Source organism: Trypanosoma theileri, assembly GCF_002087225.1.
Source record: "Trypanosoma theileri isolate Edinburgh chromosome Unknown TM35_Tth_35_V1, whole genome shotgun sequence".
NCBI lineage: Eukaryota > Euglenozoa > Kinetoplastea > Trypanosomatida > Trypanosomatidae > Trypanosoma > Trypanosoma theileri.
The window spans coordinates 190,777-204,903 of NW_021639877.1; the positions used below are offsets into that span (position 1 = coordinate 190,777).

Genomic DNA, 14,127 nt, shown 5'->3' on the forward strand with positions numbered 1-14,127 from the left:
ACAGTTAGATAGGGGTGGTAAGAAGTGGGATAGAAAAAAATAGTAATGCAAGTTTTTAGCCAGAGAATGGCGGCACGGGGTGGCCAACCTCTACCTCTCTCGTACTATCTGGAACAGGAGGTCCCTGCGGCGACGGCAACATCAAAGAAATCGTCATCTATTAACCCGTTCACGACACGACTCGGTGGACGTACGCTTCATGAAGCACTACGTCGTGATGATGGGTTTCCTTCAATTGTTGCGTTTCTTCTTGCTGGTGTTGACGTGAACGTACGAGACAAAAATGGAGCTACGCCTCTTCACGTAGCGGTCGCGAGAGTTGAGTCTAGCCGCGAAGAAGAAGAGGAGGATGACTACCCGCTTGTACCGGACTGCCCGAACCAACTAATTATCGCATTCCTCATCGATAATGGAGCAGATATCAACAGCCGTAATGCTGCTGGTGAAACACCAATGATGGTTGCCGCCGCCAGGCGCAATGTTCATGCGCTTCGACTTTTAATGTTGCGTGGAGCCGATCCCCTGCGGCGTGATGACTTGGGGCACACCGTCCTGCACCACGCCGCTCGATTACCGTCTATATTGGAAACACTGCATGTGTGGATAGACGATCTCCCTGTGCGGGCTGCACAGGAGTGTCTACTGCATACTGTCTGCCGGCAGGGAAATGATGCGAAGTTCTCCGCACTCTTCTTTATTGAACAACTAGAACTGAATGTAAACGCGTTGGAAGGTGACTCTACTACTACTACTACTACTACTACTACTACTACTACCAATACTACTACTAAAACTAATGGTGATATTACTACATCCAAGAATATAATTTCCATTACTGGGTTTAATGATGTGGGAAATGGATCTGTTGCCAAACCTCTCAATCAACCGTCATCAACAGGGGTCGTAATTCATGATGGATACACACCTCTGCATTGTGCGGTACTTGCCGGAGATCCCGCTCTTGTGCGCACCCTTCTATTGAAAGGCGCTAATGCTGATAAACCAGACGCTACTGGTGTGACACCAATTCAACTGGCAGATGAGTGTGCACGATCAGTGCGCTCGACGGGAGTATCACTCCGGCGTTTTAGCAATCTTTTCGCCTTACTACGAAAAAGTAGCGCTACTCCGAAAAATGGTAACCCGGAGAAGGTCTATGCAATGATTAAGGCTTATCACGGGGAAGCATCCTCTACAAGACGCGAATCAATGTTACAGCGTGATGCTGCTAATGAAACACTACTGTGGAACCTTAATACTTCTATGGATGTCATATTTTTTGCAGCAGGAGCTGTTTTACCACATGTTTTAATGGCATTATGTGCAGCAATAACAGTAAAGTTCTGGATTCTTACTATCATCCTCATCATTTCTCTCTCATGGTGCGTAGGCTTTAACCAGAAAGATGCCAAAAGGTCAAACGCGAGGCCGCTACGCTCTGCTGGTCTTTTCTTTGGTTACGTATTGGTGCTTGCTTTATGCTGTATATATCAAGCGGTAAGGGGAAGGACTCAGATAACTTCGGTTGTTGCTATTATTTTGAATTCTTGGATAATCACATGTGGCATTGGCAGTGTTGTCTGTGCCCTTGCAGTGATGTTAAAATCCCCAGGCACGGTGGATTCCACTGCTGCGCAGCGTCTGGGTATCTACAAGACCATCTTTCATTCAAAGGGTTTACCACCAGAGGATGTGCGACAAGGCATTGATATACGCTGTATGGTGAAAAAACCACTGCGTGCCCAACGCTGTCGTCATTTGGGACGTGTTGTACTTCGATTTGATCACTACTGTACATGGCTCTCAAGTACCATTGGCGGTGGTAACCACAGAGTGTACCTCTGGTTTCTCATTTTTTATACAGCTTTCCTTGGAGGATGGTTGTATCTTTTTTTCTTCTTGTCGTCACCGTTTGGGTATACTACCGATAGTAGTAGTATTGGTAGTAATGGTTCAATTACTATTGCTGCTTATGGTGTTGGCCAAGTGATGCAGTGTTTTGCAGATATTTACGTGGCACTTGCGCTTCCCGTTTTTTTTGCTTTCTTTTTATTCACCCTCTTGCGGCAATTGACATATATTGGACGTGGTGTTACATCATATGATGTGTTGTGTCCGTCAAAATGTCCGTGGTGCTTTATGCTTGGTTCACGAACATATTCGCTCTTTGATGCTGGATTCAGTGAAAACATGCGAGGTTTCTTTCTTATGCGCGAGAACCTTTTGGCGTCAACATATCGGATGCCAGAAATGAACGCAAGACTGCAGCGCTTGGCAAAGGAGTATCAGACACTGCAGTTCTCACCATGTCAAGAGGGAGGACACTGCCACTCACACACGCAAGAAGGTCATGGTCACTCCCACGGTGATCAATCAGTACTGAATCAGGGGATGCAGCAACAACAGCAATTTCTCTTTCCCTCGAATACAGGGAATGTTAATGTTTCTGCTCCCACTGTTTCTACTGTTGCTACGGCGGGTGCGACATCATCAGAGGTAGAAGCTGCAGCTGGACGTCTTTTCCAGCTAATGGTTCATCAAAACAGCGCAGATATAAGTGCGGGTAAAGAGTTACAGGGCAATTTTTCTGCAGTAGATTGGGATCAGGTGGTAACAAAAGCCCAAACTATGTTTGGCTTTTTCAAGAGTACCTTGAATAGAGGAAACTGAGTATATTTTTCAGGGGAAAACTTTATTTAGCGACGCGCAAAAAGAAACATTTTTCAATACCTTTTTTTTTTTGGCAATGTTTTTTTTTTTTTTTCTCTCCACTTTTATGGAGGCGTGAAATGACAGTGTGGAATTTACAGAAAGTACAATGTGCACATCATGATTATACGTCTGTGCATGCTAGCTGCAGAGGTTGTCTATATTACACAACGGATTGATGGATTTTTTTTTTTTTTTTCTATTCCGTTTTTTTTTTTTTTTTTTGTTAGGAGGAAAGGGGCTCATAACGCCACTGCTTCTTGGTGCTCCCATTACAGGGAGAGAACCACACACCTATACACAAAAAAAAAGGATAACAAAAAGAAAAGAAAAGGGAAAAACGAAAAAAAAAAAGAAAAAGAGAAAAAAAAGAAAGAAAAGAAAGAAAAAGAAAGATACAAAACAAAGAAAGAAAAATACACCCAAAAAGAACGTAATCGAAAGGGAATAGGGAAACCGAGAAGAAGAGAAACAGGCAAGGGAAAGGGAGAAAATCAACTGAGATTTTGGACGGACCCTCTACTTGATAGCGAATATCACGCACCCCCCCCTCACCTCCGCAACTTACACACATAATCCGTAGCTGCAGTGGTGGGTTTGATTAGGGAGAGGCTTCTTTTTCTCGTTCTTTTTTTCGCGTGGATTCGTTTCGTTTTTTTTTTTTTGTCGTTAATATCTCACAGCTCTTTCCTTGTCAGTGAGGTTTCTTGGTGGGTGAGGTTGATTGGAGGTTGAGATGATGAGACACGAATTTGGCACAGGAGAAACCAGCACTTCCAGAGACACAGATTTATACACCAACTGCAACAATATCCGTAGTAGTACCTCTCACGTCCACGGTGAAGAAGAACAACTTTCGGCACAACGCGCTGAAAAAGTTGGGGATGACTTGTATGGTACATGCGTCTCCTGTCCTGTAGAGGATAAGCTTCCGCCGCCGTGGTCACAGGAGTGTGATCGTGACCACACCCAACGCCTGGAGCCGTCTCTATTGCCGACGGAGGTGGAACTTCCGCTTGGATCATCTGCCGACGGCGAGAGAGTGGAACCGGCAGCGACTGGGGAGATTAAATCACCAGCGAGGTGGGAACGTTCATCACAGGAGGTGCCAGAGATGGATGTGCCGCTGCCGATCTTATCTTTCCCTCTTTCGGATGCGAGCCAGCAGGAGGAGGGAGGCCTCGCGACAGGTACAGAAGCTAAAGGAGTGACAGCATGTCTGCTCTCTAGGAGTAGCAGCATCAGCAGCAAGATTAGTAGTAGTAGCAGCAGTAGTAGTAGTAGTGGTAGCAGTAATAACAGGAGCAATGCCTCCAATTGTATCACATCCTTACCTCAACGGTGTGAAACTGGTCTGACGACTTTCCCGTTGTCTTCAGAGGTAGTACCGATGCCACGTGTCACTGCCACAACAAGTGACTACGATACATTGGATGAGGCAAACGCCTGGATAAAGCGAGACCAATCTGAGCGGCAGGTGGGGGAGTTGCAGCAAACTTCAGCAACGACTGAGGTGGTGCAAGAGCAGCAGAAGCACGACTCTGTACAGACTACCGATGTGCCAGTGAGCCGTGCCAATAATAGTTATCGCAGTAGTGGCGGTGTTTTCGATCAGAAGAACGTAGTTCCGAGGGGAACGGTGCGTGAGATGACACCCACCACGCAACGCCGGGGAAAGACGACTGCCACAAGGAAGTTAACACCACAACACGCAAAGTCTCTCACGTCAGTGGACGCTTTCACCGCTCCGAAAGATCGATTGCGTGAATCCTCATTTTCTAGGGGTCGCCATTCAGAAGACCATATTCGATCTAACACACACGTTGCTGCAACTTCTTCGACAAAGACAAAGGAAATGAGAGCGGGAAATTCTCTTCGTTCGTTGTCGCCATCTCGAACGGGATCCACCGATAGCAAAAAAAATAAAACCAACACAGATCCTTGCGGTGTTTTTAAGGATGTAATGCGTGGTGAGGTTGGTGGAGAGGTGCAATCGGGTAAACCATCGCAGCTCCAAAAGCTCTCATCAGAACAGCAATTCCTCAGTAGTATTAGTGAAGACTTTGGCCTTCCTACCTCGCAGAGCGAGTCTATCCAGAACCCTGTACAGGTTGCCAACAACACTATGCGTCCTGTTCCGGGTCCATCCACTGTATCTTCACCGAGGCAGCAACAACAAAATCTTCATCATCATCATCAGCAACAGCAACAACAACAACAACAGTCACAACAACAGTCGCAGCAGGGCTCTATTTTGGCTCATAATAATCAGAACAAAATAATGACCGCGGCCCCTACTGCTTCCAACTGGCCTATTTTGCCTATGCACGACTTTATTTCTTCGTTGCAGATTTATGTGAACACGTGTCTAGGTCTTCGTGAAAGTGACCGACAGGCACGGCATAGATTCATTTCCCGTATTCAGCGTGTTGTTACGAAGGTGTTTGGCCAAGGGACAGAAGTTCGAGTGCATGGGTCTATTACAACAGACCTTGCACTACCATCTAGCGATATTGATTTGCTTGTTGTGGGGTACGAACCGTTGACACCACTGCAGGCTATTCAACAGCTCTCACGGGCTATCTATAATATTGAGGAGCGAGAGTTGGAAGAATTAGAACCGGGAGAATCAGTAGACGCTAGAGGATCATCTGGGGTTGATTGTAGCAGTGGGACCGGTGGGGGTATGGAAGAGGCAGAGGAGGGAACTTCGGGAACCAAGAATAGTGCTTTAGCCTTCACACCTGGTTCTGCTTCTGTTGGTGTTGTTGGTGGAGTCCCTGATTTAGATGTGGATGTTGCACTGGTACCAGAAGGTGAACTTGGCGCGGCAGATTCTATCATGCATGTAGAGGAGGAGGAGGCGGAGTACCGCTCTCAGATTGAACGGGATTATTTGTTTAGCACTAGAGCCGGTTTGACGACGGCTGCGATGGCGTCATCCCTCCCACCCGCTGGACCCGCTGCGGCGATGACGTTGCACGGCTGCATGAATCCATTTCTTGGAGCACCATTGCAGCACACAATGTTGCGTTCGTTTGTCGGACCGGGTGTGTCAACTACAACAGGGGACTCTACGACGATCAATGATACGCAGATGAACACGGTGGGTCACCGATTGTATGTCCCAACACTTGAAGGCCCAGTCTTTCAGGTACAGACTATCATTTCAACTCGCGTCCCGGTTATCAAAGTAACAGATAAGGCTACCGGTATGCGGGGGGACATCACGTTTGCTGGTGGAGAACACTGGCGCTCAATGCAGTTAACCAATCATTTATTAAAGCAGTATCCAGCGTCAAGAGGACTTATCTTGTTTCTCAAGCACTGTGTGAGGCAAATGGGAATAGGTGATTCACAACCAGGAGGTGTGACATCATTTGCTATCTACCTTATGGTGTTACACTTTTTTAATGAGATCTCAAAACATATAGAAAGTCTACTTCAACAACAACAACAACAATTGCAGGAACAACAACGGAGAGATATGTCACACGTAGCCACACAAACGGGGCCTGAATTATCTGGAAATTCTGCTGTCGTGAATGACAGTGCCGATATGAGTGGAAATGGTGCAAAAAATACTGCGGTGCATTCGGGAGTGACCCATACACAAACCCCTCAAAGCTCTTATCTAAGATCTGGAAATTCACCAACCTCCTCTCACCAAGCTTCATATTTCGATGATAGAGTCTTCGTGGTTGAATTAATGCTTATGCAGCGCTTCAGTCAACACAAACAAAGTAATGACCGTGGTCAGAGTACTGCGAATATTTTAAGTTCTATCTTGGAATTTCTGGATGAGGAGGAGGTACCAAAAGGTTTAGGTGATGATGGAAAAGAAAAGCATACAGCCGAGCTTGTAGAGGAACGAACAGGAGCTAAACTTGTGGCCCCATCAAACTCTTATGCTATAGAATTGAGTGATGGTGGTGTCCATAATAAGAAAACCCCTCATCATATTGATCCATACGACGCAGAAGGTGTAACAGCGGCCCTTGTTGCTCCATCTTCGGACGGTGTAGTTGATATCACTGAAAAAGGCATGAATGATAGTAACGGTAATGTATGGGATGACAGAAATGATGTGGATGTCGTTTGCGATAGTAGTAGTGGTATTGTTGACAATGGTGATGATGATCACAGTAAGGTTGTTGGGTCAGATTATGCAAGTAGTAGCAGTTGCAAAGGTGATGGAGAAAGCGCTGTTATTGAAGAAACGAGAGACGATGAAAAAGTTGAGCATGACGAGACGGAGGAAAATGAGACAAATTTGTTCCGTTCCTTGGCACTCCGATGGCTTTCCAATGCACCACTAGGACTCTTATTTCATGACTTTTGTTTCTACTACGGGTTTACCTTTGACTATGATGCCCATGGTTTGCGCTTTGAGCCTCTTGGTGACTCTAGCGTGGTACCAAAACCACGGAAATGTCAGCAGCGTGGGCAGCATTTGTATATGACATCACCCTTTGATGATCAGTACGACATCACCGCAAGGATGTTGAGAACACGCGAGTTCCAGGAACTTTGTTGTATGTTTGTGCCTATAACCACTCCTATGGGAGCGTTTGGAGGCTACGGTAATTGTGTCTGCACGCTGCAGCAGGCGTTGGAATGGATTTCCCCTGAAACTGCTTTTGAAGAACTCATGGCTGTTAACTCAGCGATCCAACAGCAGCAGCAGCAACAACAACAACAGCAGCAGCAGCAACAAGAACAACAGGAACAACAACAACAACAAGAACAAGACCAACAAGAAAAGTATGTAGAGGACTTGGGGACAGCATTAACGACTGCAGAAGGTCCAATGCCGTCTTCGAACATTACTGTAAATGGTGGTAAAGGGAAACTGTCTCCTCCGCTGTTGTTGATGCGCGCCGGGGTGGAGAGAAAAGATCAGTCTACTTCTCCTGCACGTTCCCCTTACAGTGCTCACGTGGAGGAAACCACAGAAGAAGTTCGACCGCCACGACGCCGCGATACTGCTCCGTACAACAATAGCAATAACAATAATAACATTAGTGGGCCTACGGAACTTCGAAACAAGGATGATCGAACATCTACTGAAGCTCAGTCAGATGTGCCCGTCAGTGGAATGCCATTTTCCTCTTCTAGCGGCACTACAAGTGCAGCCGTATTGAGCAGCAGACAGCCTATTCCTGATGCACGTGGAAGTGATGCAGTGAAGAGACGCACGACGGCACCTACACTGAAGCGTCAACTGAAGCGGCGGGAGTGCGGCGGAGAGGACGTGGCAACCCCAACCCCAACCCCAACTACAGCGACAACCACATCAACATCAACCAGTACCGGCAATGGTCTTGGGGGACAGTCATCGACGGGGGTTTCAGTATCCGTTTCACCCACTACCGCTGTTGTTACCGGATTTGCCGGAGTTGCTTCTGCCAGTAACGTTAGTGGTAGTGGTGGCTCTCAGGGCACTTCGCCTTCCACTGGATTAACAACATCTGGCAGCCGAGGAGCACCAGTGGGGGGAAGTACCAGCACAGCTGCTGGAGAGAGTTTGTACATCCGTACCCAACCCACACGCTCAGTCATGGCACAACAACAGCAGCATCATCATAATCATTCACCACGTTCACTTTCACAACAACAACAACAACAACAACAAACACAACCGTCAACACAGCAGCAGCCGCAACAGCCGCAGCAACAGCAGCACCAACAACAACAACAAGTTCCATTCCCCCTAGACAATTCGTGTCAGATGTTTTTGTTTCAACCCAATGGTGGAGGTGGCGCTGGCTATGCTGATCCTCAGCATTTTTATTTTCCAATCCCGTACGCAACAGAGGCGGCGTTGCACTACCAACATCACCACCACCATCATCACCACCACCACCACCACCACCACCATCAGCAGCAACTTCTTTTTCACCATCCTCATATGACGTCATTTTATATGGGTCTTGAGTTCAGTCAAATGTACCAACAACGAGCAGCGTATGATGCCATGAATAGCAATGGAGGCGGCAATCACACATCAAATAGACAGGGAAATGCCTTCATACCCTCTGCCCACCACGTGCAGGGGAATACACGCGGTAACAGCGGCTCCACACAGGGATTGCGGGGTCGCGGACGTGGTGCAGCTCATCGTGGCGGAAGCGCCAGTACCAGTACCACTACCAACAGTCATGGAGAAAAAGGGACGCAATTGAACTCAGGTACTCCAGCTATGCTGGAGGACCCAGCAGCCACAGCCGAAGGATCTGGACAGGAAAGTAGCAGGAGTAGTAGCGGCAGTAACCCCAATAATGATGCAAACCACACAGCCCCAGGATCACAGCCTGATGTGCTGCCGGCAAAAGACCGGGAACAAAGCACAACTGATACAGTAGAGAAATCACAGGGAGAACGTCCGCCTTCTCCGATCCAAGAAGGCCAACCACAGCCACAGCATCAGAATAATCAACAGTCCAACTCTAGCCATCATTACCATCAACATTTGAGCAATGCAAAGATGAGAAGCGGCAGCCACCATAGCCATAATCATCCACCACCACCACCACCACCACCACCACCACCAGCGCAACAACAACAACAACATCATCAGCAGCAATTATACTGGAGGCAGCATCAACATGCATCCATGATGATGTCTCAACATATGTATGCATTCCAAAACTCTCTTGAGGCAGTGTCTCCCGCAGCCATGTATGCTTCAGCACAGAGTGCAGGGGCATTCCAGCAACAACAACAACAACAGCAACAACATGGTGCAGTTACCGCCGGTCCATCAACTGGTTTCCCCAGGATGTCTGCTCCCAGCCTTCCTCCTTATACTTCACCTGTTGTTATGCCTAGTGAGAGTCAGTACCATCATAACCAGCAACATCAGCGATGGCAGTCGACTTTTTCTTCACAAAGAGCGGAGAGTTCTGTTACCAGTAGTGGTACTAGCAACAATAATGGAAGAGGTGGTGGCCTTGCACGTCCCCCACAGCAAGTGCAGGGGTCTGTGGAAGAAGAACCAATTGCGGAGCAACAACAACAACAACAACAACAACAACAGCATCAGGAACCGCAGCAGGAGGTAGAGAAAGGGGAGAGTGGGGGAGACACCGGTTCCATCTAAAGTTTAATGTGCTGAGAAGAGCCCAGAGAGACTGTACATATAGTTAAAAAGAGAAAAGTGAAAATAAAGTTGGTAGAGAAAGAAAAAATGAAAGCGCTGTAGCAACCTAATTCAGTTCTTTTTTTTTGTCTGTTTCTTTATTTTACCACCTTGAGAGAGACAGGGTAAGAAGAAGAAAAAAAAATTCGAAAGACGGGCGAGAGCCCAAATAACAACTCAACGAGAAAACTAAACATAGCAAAAAAAATAAAAAATAAAAAATAAAAAAAGAAAGCAAAAAAAAAAAAAAAAATCTCACGAAAACTTTGAGTAAAGAAAGAGGATAGCGATGGATGATATACAGTGGTAAGCTGTTTTTATTGATTTGTTTTTCTTTACGAGTCACACGTTACTTCTCTTACCGCCCTTCTTTCACCCCCCTTATCCACGTTTTTCTGTTTTTTTTTTCTTGGCCTTCAAATCAGTGGTGCGTTTTTTTTTTTTTTTTGTTGCTTTATTGCCTTTCTGGTCTGCGTTTTGCATGTGACAACAGCGGGACGGTCTGTGTGGTATGTATATGTGTGCTTGCTACAGAGGACAGGGACTTCTTTTTTGTTGTATACTGTCCTTTCTTTTTTTTTTTTATGGAGGTGGGTGGGTGTCTGAGCGTGGGTCTCCAAGGAGAGGGAAAGAATCTGTGTGTTTGTCTGTGAGTGTGTAAGTGAGAGAAGATGAATGGAATAGCGCGAATATTGCATGTGTTCATGCATTTCCTTTACTATTAGTACAACTTCGCCTGTAGCAAAATGGGTGAGGCCACTGAGTCTCCCTTTCCCCACTTTACCCGAGTTGTGTGGGGAAGTAAGGAATGAAGTACAGGAGGTTCAACAACCAACGCCAGCTAGAAGAAAAAAGAAAACAAGAGGAAATGAAGAGGTAGAAAAAAAAAAAAGAGACAATGTGGTATATTAATCTTCCTCTTGATCAGACGTTTTTCCTCTATTATTGTTATTATTATTTATTACTATTATTATCATCTCCGATTGTGGGTGATGGAAATGCGCGGATTCGTACAGCCTTTCCGCCCGCCAGACTCTTTTACCTCCCTCCCCTCACTCCTCTGCATACCACTCCCTTCCACGTTTTTTTTTTTTTTTTTTTTGTTACTGATATGAGGCACGAAAATGCCTTGAAGATGATTTTACGCAGAACACGGTATTTCATGAGTTTTTTTTTTTATTCTGTTGTTCTCCCGACTGTTTCTTCAGTTTATTTTTCTATTTTCTGTTTTCCATGACTTTGGGTACGGCTACCCACTCCTCTTTTCTTCTCCCTGTTTCCTTCCTGCCCGCACCTGAAGTGACACCTTCGCTTTTTCTCTTTCTTTCTTTCTTTTTGTATTTCCCTCGTCTCCTGACAATGTGTATCTGTGGGAGAAACGGAGCACGCGCGCGCAGTTCACGCGAGCAAATACACACGGACACCGCTAAGGACGCAGGTACGCACGCAGCCAAGTAAGTAAGTAAGTGAGTGTGGTGACAGGAGTGTAAGGAATGGCAAAATCTACGCGGTCCAAGTGGAAGAAGTTGCACCGCCGACAGCGGGCGCAAGGCGTGGCCTCCGCAGTGGCGAAACGTGTGGAGCGCCTCGCCGGCAAATTGCATCTCGCAGCCCATGGTGGACTCAGCGCCGTGCCGATGGAGGATCCGGAGACACGCTTTCACTTTGTCAACCCCGTACTCGATCCAAACGTTCCGCACAACTGCAGCGGCCGAAACAACAACTACGAGGCCGTCGCGCGGGAGGCGGTGGACTTCACAAAACCTTTACGTCTCCCCGCCCCGCGGACGAACTTCTACGGTAGAAGCGATCCCAACGCGCCGCACCCAATGACGCTTCAGTACGAGGTGGTTAACGCGGATGCTCCCATTGCTGGACATGCACTCTCCGTCGAGGATGTTCAACGTATGGAGTCGCTGGCGCAGCAGGTAAACAATCAGACTAATAATACTAATAACAATAATGATAATAATGCTAATGAAGAGGAAGTGGAAGTTAAAGAGAGAATCCAAGATGATAACGAGGATGGAATGGAGGAATTTGTTTTGGGGTGCAATGACGCAGCTGAGGAGACATCAACGAATACCAAGGCTTTGCTTTTCGGAGGCCGTCATTCCGAAGTGAAGAAGAAGAGTAAGAAGGCGATGATGACGACAGAAACAGCAGCGTTAGGTTCAACTTCAGCAGAAGCCAAGGCCCCAAAGCGTATCACCAGTATGGAGAACCCCTCTAAGAAAAAAAATCGTGTGGTACAAGTCTCGGGAGACAAAAAAGTAAAGCGACTCTCTAATACCCCGAACACGGGCTTAGTGAAATCCGGTGCGAAAACCGTCAAGAGGTGAGGAACGGAGAATCAGCAAGTCAAGAGAGAAAGGAAAAAAAGAAGGGGAAAGAAGAGAGAGAGTGTGTGTGTGTATGTGTGTGTGCTTGTATACGAGAGAAATGAAGAAGAAAAGGGGTATTGGTTGTATGCGGCAGCATAGACTTTATTCCCATTTCTCTGTTCCTTCTATCACCGTAAAGAGTTTATGCATGGATGCGTGTAATTGATGAAAGAAAAAAGAGAACAAATGGAAGAGAAGAAAAAGAAAAAGAAAGAGTCATAAAGAGTTGTTCTTTCAACTCCTCATTAGCAATAATATAGCGATCGGGTGATCTTTTTGTGATATCCCGTATCGCTTGTTGCTGCCACTACTGCGCAATCCCAAGTTTTTCTTCTTTCTTTTTTCTCCTTTTACTATTTCTAACTCTCCTTGTCTCTCTCCTTGGTTTTTTTTTTATCTTGATTAATTCCTGCTTCTGTAATGACTAACAGGATTTGGAGAAAAAACAAGAAAGCGAGTGTGAACAGGCGAGTGAAACGTCAGGTGGAGTGGAAACAGACGTTTGACGTTTTTTCTTTCTTAGTTGAGTCAAGACTCAGTTGAGCCAGAAGTAGGGACAAGAAGAGAGGTCTGTTGAAAAGAAGAAAGAAAAAAAAAAAAAACAGTGCATTGTGACGCGGCAGAGACCCCCCGCGTCAATTTGACATCATATCCCCACTAAAACGCATACTCGTACCGTTTAAGCGGATAATCAGGAGAGACGCTACAATTCCCAAGCGTGAAGTTGCAGAAAGGCAAGGAAAAAAAAAAAAAAACTCGATTAACAAGGGAAAGGAAAAAAAAAAATTGAGTAGGAGCGAAACTGGTGTAACTAGAGAGGAGTCGGTTAAGGGATCCCTATTGTGTAGCGTGGCGAGAGAGGTCACCAATTAACTAGCTTTGGGGTGAAACTAAACGAAGGGAGCTCGACGCACGCGAAGAGGCTGGATTTCCCAACGCTCCTAAAAAGAGAACAAAACCAAAAAAAAAAAAAAAACGGAATCACACACAAAAAAAAAAGAGTGACAAAGTGAGGGGATAGAGAGAAAGAAAGCAGCAGAGAATAATAAAAAAAAGAGCACAAATAGGAAGGGAAAAGAGTCATATACCCGCATAAAAAAAAAAACATCATCAGCAATAAGTCCATCAAATGGGAGCTGTGATGAGTTGGTTTGATGGGCTCTTCGCCAAGAAGGACGCAACCATCTTAATGGTGGGACTTGATGCAGCAGGTAAGACAACTATTCTTTGGAAACTTAAACTCAACGAGGTCCAACAGACAGTTCCGACCCTTGGGTTTAATGTTCAAACGGTGGAGTACAAAAATGTAAAATTTCATTTGTGGGATGTCGGAGGGCAAAAGTTGCTACGCTCTCTTTGGAAGCACTACTATGAGGGTGCAAACGCCATCATTTTTGTTATTGACAGCAACGACAGGGATCGGGTGCGTGAGGCGAAGCAGGAGCTGGAAAAGCTACTACTCGAACCGTTGCTAGCAAAGGCGACTGTACTTGTTCTGTGTAACAAACAGGACCTTCCACACCGCCTAACGCCTGCAGAGTTGGTGGAACAACTCGGCTTCCGCGACACTAGCGAAAAAGGACTTGCCACCGCATTGCAGGGACGCCAGTGGTATGTCCAGGGTTGCTGTGCGCATACAGGTGATGGACTCTTTGAGGGTTTGGACTGGTTGTGTAGTCACCTTCCCGACGCCGAGTAAAAAAGGAGAAATGCCTAAATCAGATGCACCAGTCTCATTAACAATTGGAGATGGATACTTCTATGAAGATTTTTTTTATTCGTCAATTCCTACTTATTCCCATATATGTTTCCATACTCTCTTTATATCGCCTGCCCTATTGCCCAACATCGTCAGCGTACAAATGGAGAAGTGCTTTCTTATGTTGCGCCTAT

General features: G+C 46.2%; 4 protein-coding genes across 4 annotated transcripts; all 4 read left to right on the plus strand.

Annotated features, from left to right (window-relative positions):
- Nucleotides 1-66: 66 nt before the first annotated feature.
- TM35_000351780 (putative huntingtin interacting protein (HIP)) lies at nucleotides 67-2,670 on the plus strand (the record flags this gene model as incomplete). Its single annotated transcript, XM_029029231.1, has 1 exon — nucleotides 67-2,670. The coding sequence occupies one exon, from the start codon at nucleotides 67-69 to the stop codon at nucleotides 2,668-2,670; it is 2,604 nt and encodes an 867-aa protein (XP_028879500.1).
- A 775-nt stretch (nucleotides 2,671-3,445) lies between these two features.
- Nucleotides 3,446-9,811, plus strand: TM35_000351790 (uncharacterized protein; the record flags this gene model as incomplete). Its single annotated transcript, XM_029029232.1, has 1 exon — nucleotides 3,446-9,811. One exon carries the CDS (start codon nucleotides 3,446-3,448, stop codon nucleotides 9,809-9,811), a length of 6,366 nt encoding a protein of 2,121 aa, XP_028879501.1.
- Nucleotides 9,812-11,343: 1,532 nt separating this feature from the next.
- On the plus strand, nucleotides 11,344-12,192 carry TM35_000351800 (uncharacterized protein; the record flags this gene model as incomplete). Its single annotated transcript, XM_029029233.1, has 1 exon — nucleotides 11,344-12,192. One exon carries the CDS (start codon nucleotides 11,344-11,346, stop codon nucleotides 12,190-12,192), a length of 849 nt encoding a protein of 282 aa, XP_028879502.1.
- Nucleotides 12,193-13,363: 1,171 nt separating this feature from the next.
- TM35_000351810 (ADP-ribosylation factor) lies at nucleotides 13,364-13,933 on the plus strand (the record flags this gene model as incomplete). The annotated part of the gene is made up of 1 exon (XM_029029234.1): nucleotides 13,364-13,933. One exon carries the CDS (start codon nucleotides 13,364-13,366, stop codon nucleotides 13,931-13,933), a length of 570 nt encoding a protein of 189 aa, XP_028879503.1.
- Nucleotides 13,934-14,127: the final 194 nt, after the last annotated feature.